This window comes from Macrobrachium nipponense, chromosome 22 (assembly GCF_015104395.2).
Source record: "Macrobrachium nipponense isolate FS-2020 chromosome 22, ASM1510439v2, whole genome shotgun sequence".
NCBI classification, from domain to species: domain Eukaryota; kingdom Metazoa; phylum Arthropoda; class Malacostraca; order Decapoda; family Palaemonidae; genus Macrobrachium; species Macrobrachium nipponense.
In genome coordinates, this window is record NC_087213.1 from 74,232,077 (window position 1) to 74,258,052 (window position 25,976).

Genomic DNA, 25,976 nt, shown 5'->3' on the forward strand with positions numbered 1-25,976 from the left:
AGTGCTGGAACAGATCCCCTGCCATAAGTCAAGGACCTACTACTCAATAATTATTAGTATTTCACCTTGGTGATTTGAACTGACAGATGGAGATGTGATATTTAACTTTCATTAAGGGAGTCTTTTCAGATTACCAAGCTTAAATGATCTTTTTGTGATCTGAGGCTTGTGTATGCTTTTCATCCTTTTCAAGAACTAAAACGATGTCTACAACATTTTATCAGTTTGAATATTCTGAGAGAGATAAATATTCTGAGAGAGAAGTTGGTTGGGGTATACTAGTAGGGGACATGTATTACTTAAGCAGTACCCTCCGAGTGCTCATTCAGTATGTCCACTAACCCCCTGGGAGTGAAACCTCACATTTTAGTTTGCTCCACATTCAATCTAAATATTGTGCTCATTTTTATTGTTTAATAAAAAAAAAACTTTCCTTTTATATTTTCTCCATATTTTCAATGTGTCTGATTAGTTTTTCCTTTATTTAATCTTCATTTAATTCCTTTTGCTAAAGTAAAAAGTGTCCATATTTCTTTTCCTCAACTTAGCTCACTTGTTATGCACATGGGTTAGTACTCTTTAGATAATGTCCTTATAGTTTGGCAGTACATAAATGATTTACTCATGCTTGGCACAAAGTAATTGATGCTGGTTAAGCACTATCATGTTCTCTGATTTCTCTTTTTCACTCCATGTACACTTCTATTTACCTCTTCCTTCCATTTATGCTATCCATTCCCCTTTCTATTCAGTCTGTCTAACCTCCCATGACTCTTCTTATCATGTGCCCTTGATACCCATCTCTTTCATTTTGGGACCATTATCCGTTTGTAATTCCTATCTGTTAGTTTTTCAGTCTAAATTTTCAGGAAACAATTTTGGCTTTCATATATACATACTCTTCTTGACTGAATTCTCCCACTCATAAATCTTATTCTGATTTCTAACTACCCATCACTCCCTCTAGCATACATAATGTGGTATATCCAATGGCTCATAAAAGTTTTCCTGGCTACTTCATTATTTATTCTGTAGTTAACTACGTACATTTTCTATTAAGGATTTTTTTTAGATGGTTGTAAAGTAATTTAAATAAATGTTTATATGTATTGATAACTTTAAATGCTGTGATTGTAAGTGCAGTGCCTTATGGATTTTTTCCCTTTTAGGAGGTTGATCACTATGATGTTATGGAACGTGTATTGGTCAGTCAGGGATATAAAGGAGTGTTTATGCCAAAGCCAGAGTCTCCTTGTCTCTTTTTGCCAAACAACAATGGGCCAGATGGCTGTGCTGTCTTCTGGGATGACTCAAAGTTTAAGCTCATTAGGAAAGAAACACGTGTTGTGGAAGTTTGGCATGTCCAGAGCAACCAGGTAAGGCTACTGTTTTTTTTTTTATTGTAAAAAGCACCAAAGAATTCATTGATTTTTCCATTACAAAAGGACATAATTTTAGCCAAGTAAAATACAGTAGCTCACCAACATAATGGATGAAAGTGTATGAACCTACAATTATAAAAGAAACCCCAATACAGTGGACCCCCAGTATTCGCGTTCTCCGGATTCGTGGACTCACACATTCACGGATTTCTCTCGGGAACATTTCCCCGCATTATTCGCAGAAAATTTGCCTATTCCTGGTATTTATCTGAGACATACCTACAAATTCCTTTTTTTTTTTTTTTTTATAAAATGCACTTTTTGTGGTAAAACTATTAAAAAAAAACCGGTATTAAAATTTTTAGTGGGTTTTTCTCGAGTGTTAACTAACAAAATAGGCTTTAGGCATTTTTATAGGGGTTCCAACTATTCGCGGGTTCTAACTATTCACGGAGGGGTTTGGTACGCATCCCCCGCGAATACAGGGGAACCACTGTATATATATTGTTGTATATATAGTAAGTATACAGAAAAGTAATCATTTGCAAAAGTTAAACAGTACAACTATAATTATAATAATGGTGATTTAAATTAAGGTTGTTTTGCTTGCTATATCCAATTACAGTACGTATATTGCAAGTATTATGTATTATCGCTACTGTATTACAGACTATAAATATTGTCATCATACGCCATTTGCACTTGATATTATTTACATTCTCAAAATCTGTATTTGATTGTATGTACGTATAACCATTAAGTGTGATTCGCAAGTTCCGGACATCACTTTTGATTGCCTGTTATTCATTTTGTTCAGCCTCAGCAATAATCTGTAGCCTTAGTTTACTGGTATTCTTCCTTAAGATCTCCATTGCATGAAAGATGAATAACTTATAGAAGCTACCACTGAGAATTGGCAGGTTTTAACTTACTTGACACCTTTAACGCAACTCTTAATAAATGCTCAATACCTACGGTAAGTGATACCAGCAATTAACTGTTTTTCAATTCGGTTGTTTATGTTAGTACAGGTTTACAATCACTTCATTTGCAATTCTAAAAATCAGAATTTTTTTAATGGAGGATGGAGGAGCATCGTAAGTATTACAAGTCGATGAAATGTAGAGAGAGAGAGCGCGCGGGACTATTGCCCCGGTTAGGTTGTTACACTGATACTAGTTATTCATGTGCAATAGTCGAACAATAGTTGCACAGTGGACCCCAGCCTATTCGTGGTTTCGGATTTGTGGCTTCACCTAATCGTAGATATTTCTGTGGGACGTATATTCACATTTGTAGAAAATTCACCTATTTGTGGGATTTTTTATTGAGAAATATTCACTAATCACTGTATTTTCATATTTTCATGACTAAATGCATGTTTTGTGATAAAATTATTAAAATACTCGAGTATAAGCATTTTTAGAAGTTTTTTTTGGTGTTTGAGCCATCAAAATAGATAGTATGTAGTTATATGTAAGCATTTTAAGAGGGGTGTCAAGTATTCACAGATTTTAGCTATTTGCAGGGGCCTGCATTGAAAATATAATGATAATTTTAATAAAATTTGTTTTACTGTATCTAATCATATTGCATATATTATGTATTATCATATGAACAGAGTGATCATGTACCATTTGCATTCTGATGGTTTTGTTTACATTCTTAAAATAATCGGTTGGTTGCATTTTATCGACATCATCACTGTCTTTAGTTGCCAAATGGAACTTTATTCAGAGATACATTCGTTTCACAAATTATCAAAGCTGGGTTTAAAGATTGCAACTATACTTTATTTATAAATATCTTAAATTAAATTAAGCACACATGTGATTTTGCCAGTTTCAGATGTTGCTATTGACTCCAAAACATTTTGGAGTCTGCTCATTATTTGTTTCTTCAGCCTTAACTATAATACATGCTGCTTAAAGTTAGTGGCATACTTTCTTAACACTTTCTTCTTCATTGTGTGACGGATGAATGAAAATTTGTTTATTTTTATGGGATTTCATGGAAAATAAAGTTTTTAACAAGACAACTAAGGCAACTTGTAATAAACATGAGTTAGTTATGGCAACTAACATCAGAGGCAAAAACCCTCAAATTGATGTTTCCATTTCGCTTCCCTATATCTGGAAGTACAATACATATACTGCAGTCAGCTATATCGGTGAGCTACTATATATTTTGTGTGCTGTAACAGTACAGTGTAGTAGTGCTATTATTATTGATGGTGTATTTGTATTACTGTAGTAGTGCTGTTGATATTGCTAATATTTTTTTACATAAAAATCAAACCATTGATTATACTATATGCCTAACCTCCCCAAGATGACATTACTATACTGGCTATCAGCAGAGACCCTTAGGGTTCTGCCTATTAACAATTCATTAAAAATATATTAATAAGAGAGGCACCAATTCCCAATATTCATGGCTTGTAGATAATTATTTTATGAGTTACACATTCAAAAGCTGCACTAATATCTGAACTCACCATAAGTGCCTCTGCACCCTCGTTAAGAGCACTTTGTAAGGTGGTAGATATTGACAAGAGCGCATCACCAGTACCAAGGCCTTAACGAAACCCAAAATTTAATGCTGGTAGTAGGTTATTATCTTCAGCAAACTTACCCAGACATGTAGTGAGCTGCTTCTCAAAATCCTTAGATAAAACAAGGGTAATTGAAATCAGCTTATATTCAGAGGGGCACGAGTGTGGACTTGACTCCTTAGGCAATGCAGGATAGGTATTGCAGCAGTGAATCCTTTCCTCCAAGTATTAGTACATAATCATGGGAGTAATGAAATCATTAGTCTCTTTAGAAAATTGGAAAGATCCCGTGAGCGTCTGTTGCCATAACTGTCAAGCCCCAGATGCAGAGTTTTGACCTCCTCTAGAACTGAGGGCCATTAAACAGAACTTGGCTCTGGAAAGCTTTGAGTCAATGCCAAGGACTCATTACACTGCTCACAAAGATTTAGTCAAAAGTTCTGACTCCTGTTTAGGGCAATATACTACAGATCCATCAGCTACCACAAAGGGAGGCATAATAGAATCAACTCCAAAGAGTGATGACTTAAGGGTAGACTGCCACTTGCAGTCATCTTCACACTCTTAAGCTTGACTTCTAAGCTTCATAAAATTACACTAAAGCACAGTGTGTGGTTTATTTTAAAGTCCACTGATCATCTTGGCTGGCCTGCTTTCAAGTTCTGTGTATCCTCTGATTTTGCTCAGGTAATAGAGGAATCCACATATTTTGGGTAATATATTAGACCTTGTATAAACAGATGTTCCAGCTAGTTTTAAATCCAAGGTCTGTGACTGTTGCCACTTCTGATCATTGTGCCATTAAGATGGACATCTGTCAGTCAATATGTTCCCAATGCCACCACCAGAAGAATTGTTTGGCTGAAATCTAAAGCCAGAAGGGATCTTATTTTTGTAGCTTATCAGGTGTTTAATATTTCAGATGATGTATTTCATCGAAATCTCAGGAGTAAGTTAAATGAAATGCTGTTTTTAGTAAGGTAAGTCCTTACAAAGGTCATCAAGATCAGGACATATGATCAGCCATTGTTTGATCATACATATATGTGAGCTTATCATGACAAACAGTATGAGACAGACCAAATTCAACCCATAGAGATAAAATCGCTCCCATGAAAACTACACTATTTTTGTTGAGTCTTGTCATGCTCTGAGTAGAGTTTACCACTGTATAGCTTTGAGAAATTATAATAATTCCTTCAAGAGGAAAGTTTTAAGAAATTACTTGCCTCATCAGTAGTGGACCAAATTGGTATCTTATCTTTGGGTCAGGCTCTTTTTCCATTCAACCGTCACCAACAGATGGCAGTACATAGATTGGTTACTGGCCGGCCTTAAGGAAAAGGCTGAACTGCTTTATCAAGTTTTTGATGATGCCCCTCTCCCATACTGGTCACCCTGAATCTATTATTACAAAGTTGAGTTTTGCTCTCGGGATGTTAAGAAAATTCTTGATACTCTTGATAGCCATGTGAAGAAGAAAGATCTTGATAGTTTCTTTTTATTTTTAAAAAGGTTCTAGTGTATGGTCTCCCAAGATTAGTAGATTCTATAGATTTTTATGTGTATGTAAGTTAGTATCTTTCACAATTGTGTGTCAGGAATTGTTTATTCAAGGTAAAGTCACAAGTTATCAATAGTTTTCTTTATTCCAGGTACCCATTTGGGTCTGGGAATAAAGAACAGGAGAAACACAAACCTATAAAATATATTATCTATTTAGTTCTAGAGTGACTTAACTAATGATATCGGGATTATTGTGCCTTCACCAGTTTAGGAATACTGTCTCTAATAACCACTCTATACACTTGAAGAGTTCTTCGAAGAAAGTTAACTATTTGCTCACCTTTTGGAAGTCATGCGACTTAGGTAAGGAGTGAGGGTATGCCTTTCAATGAGGGCCACTAAAATAATTCTCAGCCCTTGTAGAGAGAGTGGTTTGCTTGTGCTAAGGTGTAGGAAAAATAGGACCATCTGGGATGTTTGCTGTAACATCTAGGTAAGCCTTAAGTGCTTGAACCAAGCATAATATTTTAAGTGAAATACTGAGTTGCTTCATCAGAAAAGGGGATTTCTGCTTTAAGAAGGTCCTCATTCTTGCCCAGGAGACAACAGGAAGTGACAACTAGCTGTATGAGTTGTGAAATGTTGTCCTTGTCTAAGAGAGCCCAATACATAGTTATCCAATCCAAGCTCCTGATGTCAAAGCAGTCAAGAAGACTGCCTTTTGCAGCATATGAGTTGTAGCTGTAAGAACCTTATCCAGGGACCAGGTAGTGGGAAACCTTGCAAGAGCTGACCTTTGCAGTGTAAAAGACTGGAGAATGGCATTAAAAATTTTTATATTAGAATAAATTCCAACCCAAAAGGCAAGTGTTCTACCAGTGCTGTCTTGTATGCCATGGCTGTTGACATAACAAGGCACTTGACCTTAAAAGATCATAAAATGTAAAACTTTTTGAACAGATTTCAACTGTACTCTCTGAGTGGAGGTAATCTAACCATATTTCCCATATGGACTTTTGTTGGATAGATTACTCTAGTTTTTGCACTAGGTACCTAGCAATGTTAGGGATATAATCTCCCCAACAAACTAGATTTAAAATTCCATGTGAAGGTTATAGCTCAGAAAGGAGGATACGTAGACAACTTCCCCTCCTTCTGTCTGTAATAGAACAATGGCCAGTAATGGTATATATTCTCTTGCCTGTTGTTGAAGAAATAAGGAACTAATGACCATTTGGCTAACTCAGGGCTATTAGGCAAGCTGTTCTGTTGAAAGCTAGTAGATTAGTCAAAGCTTTCTAAATCTGGGACAATGAAGGAAAAAGGTATATTGTCCTCCTTTTGTTCCAGTCTTGTAGGAATGCATCTCTTGCTATTGCCTGAATGTCCAGGTTCAGAGAGACATACAATGGAAGTTGATGGCTTTTGCTTATGCCAAACTGGTCAACTTCTGGATTTTGGAAGCAATTACGTACTTACTTTGGGGGAGTTCAGCACGAGCCTAACCTCTTTGCAGTCATAATGTCTAGGACCAACAAAATGTGGGCCCCTTTTGGAGGCTTCAAATTTTCTGAGATGGAAAGACAGCCAGTACATAACTCCAAGAAGCCTCTAGGACACTACCTTCGAACAGGTGACCATTTTCCTCTTGACTGGCAATCCTCCCAGTTTCCTACTGGCTCCCAATGACCTTCCCTAACCTATCAAGGAGGCATCCATATGTATTATCACTCTGTTGAACGATAGTAAGGTTGGCATGTTTCCCAAACCCCTTCAAGGTCCATAGACAGATTAACTTTCCAATCTTAGATGAAGGCAATTACAAAGCCTTTTCCTGGTATGTAAGAGCCAGACTGTTTAAATCCTGCAGTCGCAGTCTCGAGATCAGATTTACCATGGACCCTAACTGTGACACCCAGACTTTGTTCCAATTCTCATCTGGTAAAGCTGGGCTGTGAAAGGAATCTTTCAGGTCCTCCCTTACTCTGGTTTGAGTGCTGATGTAAAGAAAAAGCTAGCTGTAAGAGTTGGGATAAAGTCCCAGCCTCAGAAAAAGACTGCTGGATGTAAGGTGGGATTTCTTCTTATTAAGAAACCTTTTCACAGGAGACTGTCGATTACCTCTCATAGGTCAGGCCCGTACCCAGAGTATTTATGGTGGTCTTTTTTCCAAAAACTGGACCTTTTCTTCTATAAATGTCATTGCATAAATAGGTATATACAAAATGAAATACTTGAAAATATGGACTTCTAGAAATTTTTTGGGGGGGTTCAACCCCCCAACCCCCCTCGGTACAGGCCTGTAGGTTTCGTCAGCACTCTTCTCTAGTGGCTCCCCAGATTTTCCAATCATCTAGGTAGGTCACCAATAAAATCCTAAATTCATGAGCTCCCATGCAATAGTTACAGTATGTATAAAAAATTATGCAAACAATACGTTTGTTCAAATTTGACAATTCAAGGATCACACTTTTAGTGGAATGCTTCTTGGGGATGCTAAAGAGTGGTGGCAAATTAAGCCAACTTTCTTTGTGGCCCACTTTTAAAAGGGAGTCTGCTTTTTCGGAAAAACTACTCTGGAGGAGTGGAAGGGTGACACTATCTCTACTCTAGCCACTGAGAATTATACTCTCTCCCAAGGGGAGGCCTTCCACTGCATGTTATGCTGTAGAAGACAACTGCAACCATACAAGTCAAATGGGGCTCCACCTCTTTCCCTCCTTGTAATATGCGGTATGGGAGTTAATTTTTCTTCCCCTTGGTAGGAATGTCTTAATATACAGTATGTAATGCTATTTTTTTCCTTTCTTCCATTATCAGGGGAGTCATTTAGGAGTGACTGGAGGATCTGATTCACTCCAAGCTTTCTTAGGCTAAGGGAAAGGAAACTCTCAAGATTCTCAGATTCCCCTTTTTCAAGAATATTGTAATATGTATAATTCTGTTGTCAGGGTAATTCAATGAGTTGTGTGATAAACTTCAAAAAGGGTCTCATCAGATAAGGGAAGAAAATGTACAAGTTGTACTCATATGAATAATATATATCAGTTGATCCCTCAGCTCCTTTTTTTCTGAATTTTTTTCCAATCTGGGTGTTCTAAAGATGCATAGCTTCTTTACACTAACAGCAGTAGCACAATCTTCAAGCCATTTCTACAAGAATCTAGATATGTATGTCAACAGTCATATTAGACTGCTTCTTAATACTGTACTGTTAATAATTATAATAATCTATACTAGATATTAATGTAGTATCATTATATATATATATATTAAGCTCCTCTTAAAGTTGGTTGAAATAAAGAAATGAGATATTATCTGAATTTTTGTTACGAAAGAATTATGCTAGTAATAGTTTGCCCATATGTACTGTCAAAAATTACAAAACAATTTTTCCATTTCATTGTACTGTAACATAGCAAGTATATATACTGTATACATTCATTGCTTCCAGATTGGGTTTCTAACTTCCTTAAAGTAATTGGGGAAGTTGTGACCTTTTAGTTGTTAGAGGCTGCCTGAGAGGAGGAAAAGGAGGATGACTGTCTCTTTATCTGCTCAAAACAATAATGCAAAGTTATTAATGATAAAAAAATACTGGAATTTATTTTTTGCTGTGGAGAGAACAAAGAATAAATGAATACCGTCTATAGCATTTGTGTCAGGTTAACCCTGGGGTCAGAATTCACCAGTGATACTAATAGCCTATACATGTCATTCCATATCTGTTATGAGCCTTTTTGAATGCTATATTAAGAGCTGCTGTAAAATGAGGGATTGTATATTAAGAAACATCATAATTGTTTTTGGAAATTTCAAATCTTGTATTTTGACAAATTTGGCTTTGATTTTTCTTAACATTGTAAATTAATTATTTATAGGTTGCAATACTACTGATCCTTGAGGAAAGATCAACTGAAAAACAAATAGCAGTATTGACTACACATCTTAAGGCACGCCAGGGAGCATTGTTATCAAGTCTTCGAAATGAGCAAGGGAAGGATCTGTTGGGCTTTTTAGATCAACACTGCAATACCCATCCAACTATAGTTTGTGGAGATTTTAATGCAGAACCCAGTGAGCCAGTTTATTCTACCATGACAGAGGAAACTACAGGTCTAGATTCAGCTTATGCAGTTCTGAATGGTGGAGAAGAACCTTCTTATTCTACTTGGAAAATCAGAGAATCTGGAGAATGTTGCCATAACATTGACTATATCTTTTACACACCAAGTAGCCTTTGTGTTGAGGGAGGTTTTGATGCTCCTACAGAAGATGACCTAGGACCGTGCCGTGCTCCAAGTTTTGCTTACCCTTCAGATCATTTCTCTCTCATCTGTGATTTCTCTCTTCAACCAGAGAGGCATCTTATCCATGGAAGTGATAACAATAGTACTGTTTCGGATGATGAAAGCAATCTTCCCAGAGTTCTAGACAATCATGCAAGCAATATTTGTAACTCAAAGCAATTGTCATGATCTTTCCACTTTTAAGTACAGGTATAATTGCTGTTTTATATACAACTGTAATTACAGTACATTTCTTCAACAGTATATAAGATATTACATTCATGATTCTGAATATTTTCTAACTTTTAGATGTATATTTTATTTATAAGTAAATTATTTTATTATCATACTTCCTCAGTGTTAGCAAGAGAATATTTCTTGTGAATAAAGAAAAATAATAGTTTTTTGTCAATTTACAAATGAACAAGTAGTTTAGTTATGTGTTCAGGGCATTATATAGTTTTAGTTAGTCAACATAATTTTACCTTGTTAATAGGGGCACTTAGGAAAAAATTTAAGTGATATATTGGAATTGGAATTAAATGAAGCACTATTAATGAAAAGGTATAAGTGGAACATAATGAAAATAGCTTATGATCTTTCGAACCTTTCAAGTTATTACAGGTATACATACATACCTACATTACCTATATACTGTATTATTTTCTGTTGTGTTTGCTTTAGGGCATGGTTATATAAAACAATTTATTTTATTTTTATGACTAAAGTAATTGCTAGTATTTATAGGTTTATCCAATTGTGTTTTTAAAGGTACTTATGAAGATTTGTATCTGTTTTGTGTATGTTTTAATGACTGGAACTACTATAGTTTACAGTGATATGTAGTACACAATATTGGCTAGATGGAAGTGATGGATTATATAGACTCATATTTCCATTTAGTGATTATTTTATTGTCTTTTAATGTGTTTCTGTGAATATGCTTGCTGAAAATATGAATAATCTGAAATATAAAATACCTTTTGATATGTAAGAAATCCAGAGTATAATTTTGGTTATTAAATAAAATTAGGTATAATTAGTTTTCATTAGAGAATTATCATCTATATTTGAGTACAATGTAATGATAAATGATTCATAGGTCATAGTACTAAGTCTTTTTACATTTACAAGTACTATATGTGCAATACTAAAAATGCTGTGAGGAGGTCCAGGACTTCATGCACGCTCATGACTATAACGTCCGAATTTAATAATATTGTACTGTGATTCAAATGTACTTTAATATTCACATGTTCATTGGAAATTTTGTTGATCCATTGTCATATTTCACTGTACATATGTACACTTGACACTTCACTACAGCTTGCATCTTAAGTGTGTCGATTTTGTATACCTCATTGTGTTAGTAACTGAGTAGTATATAGGATTAGTATGTGAATAGTGGCATTTGCTTTCTCTATAGTATAGAGTAGAATCATAAATCATGTCCAGCACTACCCCATATAGTAAAGAAATCTTTTGTGATTTTTTTATATAATTTCATGAGAATCTTTTAAGTATTTTAAGAAAGGAAGAGCTTTTGTTTCAGAACATACTTGTTCATGTACTAATTACAATTTATATGTACAAGGAGAATTGAAGTGGTTTGTAGCTCACCATTTTTAAAGGATTTGCACACCAGTGATAATGATTATACAGTTTATGCTGGAAATTTCTTGAAATATTTTGGTGTAATTGCATTAGTGAGGCTTTGTTCATATTTGCTTTTTCACTGAGAGAAGTAAGTAATGTGGAACTGAATGAGGCAGGAAATTGCCAGTTTCAGGTCAGATGTCATTCAACGAGATATGTAATATATCAGGTTTGTTAAATCATGTTTATGATCTGGAGTGTACCTGATAGAACTCAAAATGTGCATAGAGCAGTAGTATTTATTTTTTGAAATTTAAAATATTTTTTGACTCAACATCCATGATACAGTTGTAAATTATTTTTTTTAAATGTATTATTGTAGGTTGACCAATACAGTACAAGTGAAATTTGTTTTTTGGCCCCTGCAGATAAAACAAACTTTGGAGACTGATTTTTATAGAGCATATTATGAACATAAAGCAAGTTGTATGTAGTACTTTCTTAATATAGCCAGTACTATACTGTATACATAAAGACACCATTTGTCAGTATTTTTCATAGCAGCTAACCAGTGCACTCTGCTGATGTAATTTTTACCATGATAGCTTTAAAATTCAATTTTGAGAGTGAATTTATTATGTTTTTGTGTTTGTGTTTCATGTTTTAGACTACACTACTATTTCAAGCAAACCACAAACTATCCCTTTGCAAGTGACTTCATCATTGTCAAAAGGTTAAACACATTTCATTATTTAAACTGCCTTGCAAATAGTGATAACTGATAAGAAGGTTCTGAGTTGGAAAAAAACAGGGTTGGTACTGTTCATATGCCTGCATCAGATTCTCTCATTGTATCCCCTGTGAGGAAGAATTTTCCAGCATCTTATCCCTTGCTTTTACAAGTGCTGTATCTGCAGACTTTCAGATCAAATAATTTGGTATCCAGTCGTTAGTGGCTTTGTGTATTGTACATTTAGAATTCTTGGTTAGGATTTGGTTGAGTATTTTCCATGATTCCACTTAATGTATTAGGTCACAGCATGTGCATAACAGACTCCGGTAGTGCTTAGTTGGACTGTTTCTATAGCCTTGATAAATTAGTTTGCATTGACAGAGATTATCTCGGAAATTAAACTTATAGAATTAGAAGTGAGGACATATTCATTTCAGTAAGACTACCTCCAGAAAAACACCACTCCTGTGTATGGTTGAGGTTATTCAGTGCTGTGGACTTCTGTTGAGAAATAGAACTATAGTACACTACTGCAAAAACATTATACAACTTGAACTGTATGTTTGGCATGTTTTTTTTTTCAAGTAAAATCCCTGCTAGAATGTGGATAAGCCTCCCTAAAAGAGATATAGCTTATTACCAGGCTTATGTACTCTTACGAGTGTACAATATGTGTGCAGACTATTGAGTACTGAGTCATCAATTCCCTGTGCACAATAATCAGGAAACCTTTTCTCCACCAGATAATAAATTTGGGTTTACCTAAAGATGACATAGTACGTATTTGTAACAAGAAAATTACATGCTTCTATAAGAACTGTCATTTATAGACATCCAAACAATGAGCCAAGTTGTATTAAACCTAGAGTCAGCTGTCTGTTTACACCATCACTGAAATTATCAAAACTCCACAAGTTTGACAATTTTTTTCTAACGTTTTGTGTGGCTGACACGAGGACATGTACAGACTTTTCTTTATGCATAAGGAACAGTTTCAGTTTTTCAAAGATGACCTCGTCTGTGTAAAATTAGAAAGGTTGTTCTACAGCAGAGAATAACTACCAAGTTCTTCCTTATGCTTATTTTCCAGAATATAAATTTCTTGACAAAGAAGGAGAGCTTTCACTTGTAGAATGAATCTTTGTCAACATTTCTTCAAAATTCTTGAAAGGTATCTGACTTCCAGAACTTGTTAAGTTTTTGGTTTCTCCAGTTAATTGTCATAGGATGAACAAAAGTGTTTTTAGTTCATCAAGTTCTTTTCATAACTTGAATAAACTTTTAATTAGACCCTCAGGGAAAGACTGATCCCCATTTTCTTGACCATATTACATTGCAGTAGTAAGGCTAATAAAATTCAGATGCGCTATAATGGCTCTCCTTTTTACCATGTTTACAACTCCTATTATTAATAAAGATAAACTTCATGGAATATTGACTTGAAGAATTTAAAAACAGTAGATTAAACTCACTAGTTGGATTCTTCATCATAAAAAAGGCATTCATACATATCTTTTCAGATTGATCACACACAAATTTAAGCATTTGGTATTTGATAGATAACCCACATGTGCCAGTCATGGTAAACACAAATAACTAAACATTTGTTTTTATAATTTTCCATTTTTCAACCAACAATTATCAAGTTTTGGAAGCGAATCCAATAAAGGAACCTTCAAAATCTTCAGTGTTTTTGGCTTATCCAATCCTCAAATTTTGTAAGAGTTGCAGCTAATTTATGAATTAAAACTAATTGTTTGGATTACTTCTAGAAGAATTAACTCTGTGGCCTTGCAAGTACATAAAAATTATAGTAATGATCCTCAAATTACAATAAGGTAGTAGGTAAAATCTACAGTACCTTTCTTGCATTTATGTTATCAGTCTTTCTTAACTTGGAATTATATATTTTTTTTAAGCTTAAAAGAAATACTGAATTGCACAGAGAGTCAAAGTGCTTTTGCTAGTTCCATTTATAGAATGTCTGCCAATAGTTAGGTCATAATTCATGGCTTATGGTATGATTTTTGTTGGCTATATTTCTCAAGAGGAAGATGAGTTGGTTGACAGGTACATTGTGCCAAAGGTACATTGAATTCTGGAATTTGTTTTTCTTGCCAAAACCTCTAGGAAAAAAATTGGCTTAAGTCAATTTGTGGGATAATGAAATATAGAAACTTAAAGTTTGATTGCAATTAGACTTGCTTGCATTTAATTTTGATCTCTTCAGTCTCTGTACTGCACATTCAAAAGGTAGCAATTAGATAATGATAACAGTACCAATTACAGTACAGTATTTCAAATCTCAAGGTAAACATAAGCTATTTAAGAAGTTAATTTTAACGTTAGCAATGGAGAGAATCTGGGAGTCAATTGCTGGTAATGTATAGTGATTTTAGCGTAGATTTAAGAAATTTTTTTTATTTTGAAATTTGATAACATGATACATTTCTGGGCTCAGCCGTGTCGCCCAGTGAATAGTGCTAAAGCAGACATATTTCACTGGGCGACATGGCTTCCTCGCCCAGAAAGATTTTTCCTACGTCAAAATCCCTTTTTTAGAATGTGGGCTAGGTATTTAGTATATTTACCAGTATTGTCACTTATGTTTATTATTGTGGAACAACCTTATTTGAGGGAAGAAGGAAAAACTTGCTTATCCATGTTCAGTATTGTGCACTTCTCCATTTTTGCTGCCATTAATAACCTAGGTGTTGTGACACCAGTTTTAGTAGGTACATCAGTCAATCTCCAAAGTTGCACTGGTGAATAGTTGATCTGTAGTTTTTGGGACTGGGGACAACTGCTTTTCATTAGCATGCATAATTTTTTAATTTCCTTTCTCTCAGTTTGGCTGAAGTCCTAATCTTATTAGGTTTGGGCTACTTTTCTGGCCACTGGTTTTCATGGAAACGTTATGTTTTCTGCAAACAATGTAGAAATTGAACAAATGGCCAAGCTTTAGAAGTTTTGTGCTAGATTATACGTGAATTAAGAGATGAGTTGTATGACAAGGCATAGTATTTGAGCTCTTGGAACTTATGCCTAAATGACTAGAATAATTTGTGGGTACTGTAGTTAATTCTTGGTTAAAAGTGTCTTTGTAATGGACCTATTCCAACTTTACTATTGACATATACAGTACTATTTGTTTTTTTAGATAATAGTTCTCTACATAAATCTAAAATATTGTTTTATGAGTATTATATTACTGCTTAAAGAAAGTTAACAAGATCAAGTTACCTCAATAGGTTCGTAGTACTTCCTGTAAGAATTTGATCCTGGTGAGGGAAAATTGATGGAGTTGGACAAGCATGTGTGAAAAGACTAAAGGGAATGAAAAACAAGAAAAGTACTAAAAGGCAAAAAGTGCTGCAGAGGAATACTAAAGTGTTTCTGCAAATAATGCTGATTACATTTAACTGCACTAAGGCATCATTATTCCCCATCACTTAGCTGGGTGTTATGAACAATATTTTTGGTCTGGCTAAACTACCTAATAAGTAAACAGGAACAGATTTCTATCTAAAGAGCATACAGTATATAAGAATTTAAAGATGAATCTTGGAATACTGTATGTATGTAGATGTTACCCCAATAAGGTTATTGAATTCGGAGAAACGTGTGAGTAGGTAAGGGTTAATACAGTTCATTTTTAGTTTATCCAACCAAAAAAGTTTAAGAAGGGGTAATTTATCAAATACGATTTGATGTATGTATTAAGATGAACAATTTTGGGCCAGCCCTTTGACGCTAGAGAACATTAACTTAGTGGTCAAATTAAGCTATTTATTAAATAATAATAGTACATTGATGCTATATGCTTCAATTTTTATATATGTTTAATAATTACATATGTGGTTATTTATATATTCACTTTTTGTATTTTATGTAATAAACACTCCAAGAAGAATTTTGCATAAAACATATCCTTTTTGGTATCTCACAATGAATCTATGGGTAACTTTACACATTCCCTTTTCAGTTATTTTTGTGAGAAAAAACCTACATATTTTCAAAGATGATGAATGTCAATGGAGCATTCAAAGAGTCCATTTATTGTCCGTTATTTTGACTTACACATTACAGCCTTCTTAAGACTTACAAAGATATTCATGTTTTTTATTTGAGGAAGGGTTAATTAATATTCTGTAAAGTTCATGTATACTATATATGGTAAGTATTAACAAAAGTGAATGAACTACTGTTTTAAAATCTTTTTCAAAAAGCCATAGTACTTCAATTTTAAGTTGAGAATGCATTACATACTTATTAGTAAAATGTTGGAAGCAAAATTTACCTAATCCATAAATAGCTTTCATTTTATTTCTAACTAGCCTCATTCATTTAAAAATTTCTGATATCCTTTTAGTGTTCATGTTTCAATGATTGGCCTCCTTGGAAGGCTAGTGTATTACTCTACAATTATTAAAATAATATAAGTGAACTTAGGCAAGAGGGTTCTTTTGCCTGTGCTCTGTACTTCAAAATAGTACATAGACTGTTATGAGATTTAGATTTCTGAAGTGTAGAGTTATTTGCATGAAAAATCTCATTCTTGGGATTTTTTAATGCCTGTGTCTTTTAATCTCATTAATTTTATATCTTAGCTGATGTGCAAAACCTTATGACTATCAGCATAGGTTTGAAAGAATTTTGTATTACATAATTTATTATATGACAGTTCTAAAAAAAGCTACCAACTCATAATATTATATGACTGTTCTAAAAAAAGCTACAAACCCATAAATATATCCTTGCACAAAAAAGTAACTTTTGATGCAAAAATCAAAGAAATGTCAAACTTTAGATGTCCTTTTGATTCAGCTCATACTGTACTTTATTGAGGATTGTAGTATTTAACCTGAGTGTACTGCTTAAATGGGTGTGCTGTGTATAGGTTGTATTTAAATATGTTTAAATGGACCAAGACCCTCAATCTTTTCAAATGGTGCTAAATAGAGCTTGATGTTAGTGAGTACAGTATTGTGGTTTATGTCTCAAAATGCTGATCCAGTGTAGTTTGCCCTGTATTATTTTCAAGAGGAATACAAATTTCTAGACTCTAAAAACAAAAAGGCAGAAGTAAAAAGATGACAAATTAAAAAAGAAAAAAATAGTAAATTGATAAAGCAAAAAAGGCTAAGAACTAAAGATTAAACATTTGAAATACATGTAATAACCATTGGATATTCCAGGGAAATCATTCCATTGCTATGTACTTCAAAATTAATTGCGTGAAAATATTTGAAACGAAAAAGATTGGTTCTTATTTATATTCTCAGGTTGTTTGGTACTTTGTTATGTTATCATTGCCTGGTTTTTCTGTAAGTACTGTGTTGACCTATTGTGTTTGTCTTTAAGGAAAATCTTTCAGTGTTTAATTTTCTATAAATAAGCATAGATAATATTACTTTTGGTATAGCCTAAAATTGTTAATACAGTACAGAACTGCTGTACTTCCTCATAAATAATCTTTATTATATAAATACTCTCATGTTTAAGTATAATCAATGATACTGTATTCTGTAATGTACGGTACGTATTGCAAATATATGAAGTACATGTAGCTCATACTTTCAAGTAAGTAATCAGTATTTATTCATTGCAGTTATGAATTAATTTCTATGAAATCTCAACGTACATTAGGTAACTTGTAAAGAGGTTTAATGTATACTTTCATGTTTATTAGTAATTTTAATAGAACTTTAGTTACTGTATGTAAATTGTACACTGTAGAGGTTTATATTATGTTGCTGTGACTCCATAAGTTTATATTATGATTAAATAAAATGCCTTTGTAAAATAAAGCTTTAAAGATGTTTCTTATGTTTTAAATGCACATGGTTCTTTTTTCATTAAAATTTGTAAATGGCCAGAGTGAAAGGATGGTACATATTTTACAGAAGCATGTGAATCAGATGGTTGCATGTCTTTATGCTTATTGCTTGTATCAAGATTTACATTTTCTATATGTTCTTCCTCAAAGCAAAACAAGTAAGTCAGATTTCTATAAAGTGCAAGGAATGTTTTCTTTTGAATTTTTAAGTCATAAAAAGAAGCTTGGACTGTCAGCAACTTTGTGCTGTTAATGTGTTTTAAGTTACTGTAATTTAGTAATGAGGACTGCATTTTCAGATGAAAATTTTCATGTAATGATTATCATACATGAGCGAGTTACATCACTGCTAGTGCTGCGAAAGCGTACTTCACCAGCTAACTTTATCAGTATCCGATTTATTTTTCAAGACAAGGCATTGATGAGAACTTTTTAAGAGATTTGCTTTAATTTTTCCATAAAGAAAATGTTAGGTAGAATTTATCGTAGTCCCAAAGATCTTTTTTGCCTTAGTGTCTGTGTTGTATATTAAAGGGAAACCTTGTCAGAAATAGGTCAGTATTTTCATTTTATCCTGTGCTATTGTGAGGACCAGAGATTAAGACAGGTAGCTGGGTACTGATGATTTATTTACAGACAAACTGGGTTGACATAGACAGGTGCGGACGGATATGTAGTGCAGTCTCGCACCGCAAACAGAAATGACTCTGAGACGGTAAATTCGTGTTTTCTTACAGACATTCATTTAGATATAATAAAGCGTACAAATAATGGAATTGCATGTGTTATACATCGGCGGAAAGGCCGCGGAACGCTCTATCGGATGGAAGTAAGAACAACGCGACTTGATGATTGGTTACAATAAAAATAGGGAAAAAGCGTTGTCCTTACACTATAATTAATGGCTCAACATTGATTGAGCTTCAGCTATTTATTAAGAAGTATTTTGTTTTGTGATTGGCTGATAAATTTATTTGAGTTGACTAGACATCTATATAAGGCATATGCTTTGTGCTATGATTTCTATAATCAATTTTGAACAAAGAAACCTTTTTCAAAAGTATGTTGTTATATATCATTGCTCATAGAACAACATTTCATTCTAGTTTGTATGTCTAAATAATTTCTTAGTGTAAGTTGGGAGTGTGATTAGATGAAGGAAGTTGGGTTAGCAAATGTACCTAATGATATAGGGTGGGATATTAAAGGGCTGTGAAACAAATTCATTGTAAAGTTTGTCCCTGTTTTACTATTCATGAGTTTTGAGAGCAGCATTTTCAAAGTTGATAAACTTTATCTTTGTTTATTGTGAGCATCATGCTTATATAGTACAAGCATTACATTTTAAAATGGCCTCCATAAGTAATAAGTACTATTCCTACTGAAGTGTTCATGTAAATTGTTAACTTTTCCAAGAATAACATTGTTGGAAAATTGGAGGTTTGGTTGCTAGGATGCAGATGACAGTGTTGAGCATGAACTCTTCTACCTCTACCTCCTGTGATATTAAAAAAATAAAAAATGACTACTAGCCGTTAGTAAGTCATGAGAAAGAAGTTAACCAAGCTGGATGAAATTTAGCAAGGGTATCTTGTTGATGTGATGTTCAGTAATTATAGTTATCAGTATACAAATATGGTTTGTCAACAAACCATGGGAAGAACTTATGTAAGTATTTTTAGTGAAGTCATTGCCACTAGTCTAGCTCATGGATGACCAATATAATTAGAATTAAAACTACATCTGAAATAAAGACTCCAAGACTCGTCTGCAATGGAAGATTATTCAGCCAAGCATTTAGACCATAGTTCTCATTACCTGAACATACTTTATTGCCTGGTCATAAACTACCTAATTACAGTATGTACATCTGCCAATAAAATTGACCCCCAGCTAACCACAGGAAATACTAAAATTGGTTCTTCCAATGGACTCCTAAGACATTTGGTCTTTCATTGTCTATTGAACCAAGAGTTGTTAAATGTAACCCATATAAAAAAATTGCATCTTTAATTAAAGGTGTCAAAAAAAGTAATTTTAAAGGAGTGCCACATATTTAAATTTGATGGTATGCTAATTATAAACATTCCTTGGAACTTCAAGTTTGTTAGGCATTTTCTGGGTTCGACCTGTGACGACCGGTGAAATGTCCCTGCAGCACACATTTTTAGGTATAAATAGATGCTAAATATACCAGAGAAAAAGCTAAATGGAATGCTGAAGTAACTACAAGGGCTAGTGGAAGCCACTACCACAGGTTTTCTGCCAATTAGAAGATTCCCCTCAAAACCCCTCTCTAGGTAGGTGACGTTACAATGACTACTATACGTCTACCTTCCGCTCGCTACTACTACAGTTCCCGCCCGAAGGCTTCAAAGTTCATTCCTGTATTAGCACGCTACAGTGTCTGCACGTGTTTTTCTCGCTCCCCTCTTCCTGTGTTTTTGGCGAAGCATGTCTTCCCCAGAGCCCCAAGCTTCTTCATCTAAGTTGAGTAGTATTCCATTTGGTAAAACTTTACAAAGCTTGCGCGGCCTATGAAGCGCCAAAAAAAACACGAAAAACGTATGTTTTGGCCTAATTTTCGATAACATGCAGTTAAATATTAGTATATATATTAGTATATATATATAACTATAGAAACGGTAATGGGGGACCCTGTTGGGAACCGGGGTTTTTGGGTGGGGGAACACAGACAGAATAAAGGGCAAATGGATAGTGTTTCCAGGCGTAATTTTCGTAAAACGGTAAGGGGGGACCTATTGGGAAACCGGGGTTTTTGGGTGGGGGGAAACAGAGACGACAAAAATTAACACTGGGAAATCCACGAAAACGGCTGTGAGGCTGACCCCTTACTCTACATACAAACCCAATTAACACTGGGAAACCCACGAAAACAGCGGTGAGGCTGACCCCTTACTCTACATACAAACTGACACCGCTAGCCTAAGATGTTTCTTGCCTACCTAAGAAACATCCCGCATTCGGACATGGCTGGCCTAGGCTACGTGTTAGGTATATGTACCGAAACCCACGAAAACGGCTGTGAGGCTGACCCCTTACTCTACATACAAACCCAATTAACACTGGGAAACCCAAGAAAACGGCGGTGAGGCTGACCCTTTACTCTACATACAAACTGACACCGCTAGCCTAAGATGTTTCTTGCCTACCTAAGAAACATCCCGCATTTGGACATGGCTGGCCTGGCTACGTGTTAGGTATGAAGCGCCAAAAAACACACGAAAAGCGTATGTTTTGGCCTAATTTTCGATAACATGCAGTTAAAGATTAGTAGTTCGAACACATGGGCTGATAGCCTACGCGGAGGTTCGGAGGTGCGGACATGATGTGCGGCCCTGTCTACGACTTACCAATAAGACCACTACATTTGTAAAGTTTTACCGTTCGAACACATGGGCTGTTAGCCTACAACATTCTAGTAGTATACCTTTTTATCGATAATTTTTAACATCCATTGTTACTTGTAAAAACTTAGTAATTCCTAGAATGCCGTGATTACTGTTTTGGCCGAGTTCACAGTTCGAACACGTGGGCTGTTAGGGTAAGTGAATGTTCGGAAATGGTCACCGGCCCTGTCTTCCGCTTGCCAATAAGAACACTTATCTGCTATTTACTACCTAAACGCTTTGACCCTTAACCAGAAAACATTTACCTTAACTTAACCAGACAATCCAATTTAACTTACCATTATTATTGGGAGTCGTCAAATTCGTGCTCGGCGGGGGAAACGGGAGGTGGGTACAGGTTCGCGACCGCACGCATGAACACGTGAAACCGGGCTTCGTACTTTGGATATTTTCGGCGGAAGAGATGGTTTGCCAGGTACTTATCGAACGAGTCCTCCCTTCTGCCGTATTTAGGTATGTCAGCCCTCGCGTCCCTCCAGCAACGTTCGATGTTCTGGGTTGATGCCCCAGTTTCGGGATCCACGAAATTTTTGGAGTGGTTCACGGTTTCATGCGTGTAGCCCTCCAGTTGCAACTGGGAGTATGCTGCCCAACAGTCGCTGATGATCTTGGTTCCCGGTAATATCCACTTCCGTATTTGGGCAACTAACGTTTCCCGTGAACGGTCGGGTACCGGGACCATAAACGTTTTTTTTGGAATCACGTTCGCGAACCCGCCGAACACCCACACTCCTTCAATGTACCTCCCTCTATTGTATTTTCGTTTCCCGAACTTGGCTTCGTCGATTTCGACGATTTTGCCGGGCCCCACCTATTGGAGTACTAACTATGTTCAATATGATGTAATACAACTTCCCGACAAAAGTTGTACCAATCATTTACGGTACGTTCGCATACACTAGCGGCACGTGCAACTTCTATCTGAGTACACCGGCTAAAGTTAAAAAAAAAACTAAGAAGAAGAACTTGCTCTATAGAAATATGAACACTTTCGAACCACGTTCCAGTGAAGCCAGACACGTTTAGACGGCAACGTGCTCGACGATCATCCGAATTTTTTATGACTTTATCACACCGGAATCGATTGTTTTTTGTCAATTTTACAACGTTAAGGCAACTCGGGCACCTATACGTTAACTTTAACACCTTATGCCTTGCAAAAAAGTCGAGGGTTGACTGCCGATCCCTAGAAATAACGGAGATATCAACAATGGTTAAATCACAACCGTTGCACAGATCCATTACGTTCGCGGGCTGAAATCAAATGAACGAATTCAGGGGAATGTAGGCAAACCTAGCCGAATCGGGCTTAATCCTAGGCCTACGATTGGTTGGCCTGAATCAAATTTAAATTAGAGCATATGATAGGCCAATTAGAACGAACCTGCGCATGCGCAGTAACGAGAAACTGGTCGGCGCATGCGCAAATGCCTTTGACCCAACCTCCGAAATGCCCCCGACCGTAACGTCGCAAGCGGCGATCGGAAGAACTATTGGAGAGCGACCTTTCGTGCCCCCATTAAGAAGTACTGGGGACTTTAGAAAAAATCCTGTTTGGTAACGAAATTGTGTGATAATTAAATTGTCCTATTTTGGTCGGGTAAGTGTATCATCAGGTATAATTTAGAATGAAGAAGAAGTTATCTTCTATGGTGTTCTGCCAGTTACGCACTCGTTACCGAGATACAAGGCCGCGAAAGCTTTCTCAAGAATTACCTTCCATTTTTCGTTTTTGTATCTCATGAGGGCATGATGCACCCCTTTTTAGCCCTTATTTGGCCCCTTGGTTCTCGCGAACCGGGGTGACACTCACGCTCCTTTTATTTCCACCATCTTGAGTGCATCATTCGCGGCGTGCGTTTTTTCCCATTGTTATATTATGATGATTTTTACCTCACTGTTTGCTTTTCACTATTTAGACTACTGTTTTCGTATACCCCATCATTTTTATAGTTCCTGTCGTTTTCTGGAGCATTGGTTTTACAAATTTTATCCTTACGTCGTAAGGCCTAACCCGCTCCTGATGTACTCTTAGGTCTCTTATTGTATGTTTATCTTTTGTTATTTTAGCCTTTTGTGGCCCCCTTTTTGTCCTCAGTCCCTCAGGAGCGTGTTGGTTTCCCTTCGTATGTACAATTTTATTTTTCATACGTTATACGTGAGTAGTTTGTTTTGGCTTCTAGGCTAACCTATAGTACGCCAGTTTTTGGCGGAGAGGGCGTTTCCTCTCTCTCTCTCTCGCGGTATTCATGCATGCATTCTTTTAGTGTGTTTTTCGATGTTAGTTAGTAATGCACTCGATTAGTATATGCACGTTTATGATAAGATATTCATATTCTTTGTTGAGGTTGGAAGTCCTTGCGATGCTCTTCCCTGGCCTACCCGACCAGACCTAGGCTAGGTTTTGGAAGGTAGGTCAGGCAGTCCTGACCCTCCACCCCTTCGGCCCCACCCTTACCGCCTCCTGCCCAGGCTATTATGCTTGCTGGGAGAGTGGTCCAGGACAGAGAGTCCCTCTCGTGTCATGTTTGTAGGGCCTAGACCTATCGTACCTGACCAGATCGGAATTTTCGATTATGGAGGGTTTAGTTAGGTTCTATCCGTCCATTTCATGACGTCCTTTGGAGGCCAGGCTAGCCTACCTGACCGGATCTGTACCGATCTCGGAGGGTTAGGCTGGGTGCGTCACCCCTGTTTTCCTCTTTTTGCAGTTCTTCCAGTAATTCCTCATCATCTATTTTATGTTTGTCTTGATGTGCGTAGTTTGGGCCTTTGCCCCCTTTAGGGTGTCAGTTGGCCTACCGTCTTCTGCTCCCTTTAGTGGTAGGCTAGTTACAGCTCCCGAAAGGTGGTGGGTCACTGATCGGTTGCTGTGGCCAGGCGATCACGACTCGTCCACTCTCCTCCAGACACCCCCCCCCCCCCCCCTGCCCCGGTCTCGTTCCGGCGCTCCCTAGCTAGCTCGCTGTTCGAGTAATCCGCAGTCCGTGACAGTACCGGACGCATCCAAGCTACCACCATTTGAGAACAGCAACCCGTGGCAATCGGCTCTGCATGCCTCGTTCTCAGAGGGCAAGCTGACCATCGAAGGTTGCGGAACCCGACCGGTAGAAGACTTTGAGTTCTTCCCAGCTGGCCTTCAATTTCCCTTCCCAGACTACGCTAGACTAGCCGAAGATGCGCTAGTCAGGGTAGACAAAATCCCGAAGGAGACAGTTATCTACCCTAGGCACCAGGCCCAGTCTGCATGGGTCCGCACCCTCACAGAATGGGAGTGTGTCAACACAAAGTTGACACCCCATAAAGGATGCTATACAATGTTTGTGGCCCCACAAGGAGTTCCGACTCCTTGTACGTTGAAGGTTGCAGAATTGACTCTGCAAGCTGGGTGGATGACAAACCTAAGCCTCAGCTAAAAGAGACGGAGGCTACCTCCTTGCTCTTCCCAAGCGATATGGAATTTTGGACTGACACTCCGGCAATGTTCACGGTTTGCCTAGAATTCCAGACCCCATGGTCAAAGCGGAATTTGAGGCAAGGTGCAGGCTGAGTAGGTCGATTAACTCAGTCACCACTGCGGAGTTGACTGCCACGACCTTTGCAAATGAGCCTCTGTTTCGAATCCACACAAAGTCACTATTACAGGCGAGCCTGCAGGAAGCATGTTTTTACGAATGCTTCTATAAGACATGAACCGAACAGGCTCATAAAGGCGTCGATCTGGGGTGCCAACCTCTTCCCTGAGGACGTGGTTAGCAACGTCCTCAGTGAGGCAGCTAGAGCTAACCAGAACCTTCGTGTCCGTTGGGGACTTCCCTTCAAAAGGAAGTTTGAGGGCCCCCAGACCACAATCCAAAGGTAGGAAGAGGCCGAAGAAATACCAGCCTTTCCAGTCCTCTCAACCTCAGACATTGGTTCAAGCGGTTCCTGTCTCCCAGATCGGCAAGCCTTCGACATCCAAGGCACAGCCACAACAACAGTTTGTCCTACTGCAGAGTCAACCGACTCAACAGCCTTCGACTTCAACTGCCCTAGTAACCTCCCCAGCCTTCAACGCCTCCTTTGAGTCACAAGGAGCGTTTCGTAGCTACAATAAACATGCAAGGAGTAGCAGAGCCAGAGGTGCCTTCCGACAGAGAGCTGGCCCTAGAGGCAGAGGCTTCAGAGGAGGCAGAGGAAGTAAGACCTCAACCAATCAGCGAGGCTCTACAGGTGGGCGGGAGACTGTATCTCTTTCGGGACTATTGGACCTTCAGTTCATGGGCCCACAGCATTGTATCGAAAGGTCTGGGGTGGAAATGGGAGAAAGGGCCTCCTCCACCAGTCAGTTGTCACCAGACTCCAACGACAGACCTACTAGACTAAGCCAAAGATCTCCTTCAAAAGAAGGCAATAAAGAAAGTCAGTCGCCTGAAATTTCAAGGACGTCTGTTCAGTGTACCAAAGAAGGACTCGGACAAACGGAGTGATTCTGGACCTGTCCCGTCTCAACTCATACATTCAATGCGACAAGTTCCGCATGCTAACCGTCTCGCAGGTGTGGACCTTACTTCCCTGTGGGGTCGTCACCACCTCTATTGATCTTACAGACGCTTACTATCATGTACCGATAGCAAGAAACTTCTTTCCATACCTAGGCTTCAAAC

The 25,976-nt window shown here is 37.0% G+C and overlaps 1 protein-coding gene across 6 annotated transcripts in view; it reads left to right on the forward strand.

The window, feature by feature from the left end:
• The window catches only part of LOC135198809 (nocturnin-like), a 95,142-nt gene extending 77,258 nt beyond the window's left edge, over positions 1-17,884 (forward strand). For all 6 annotated transcript variants that reach the window (XM_064226768.1, XM_064226769.1, XM_064226771.1 and 3 more), the window contains 2 exons: positions 1,170-1,376; positions 9,324-17,884. In XM_064226768.1, coding sequence (XP_064082838.1) covers positions 1,170-1,376; positions 9,324-9,920 — 804 coding nt within the window. In that variant the 3' untranslated portion in view covers positions 9,921-17,884. The remainder of the gene's footprint in view (positions 1-1,169; positions 1,377-9,323) is intronic.
• Positions 17,885-25,976: the final 8,092 nt, after the last annotated feature.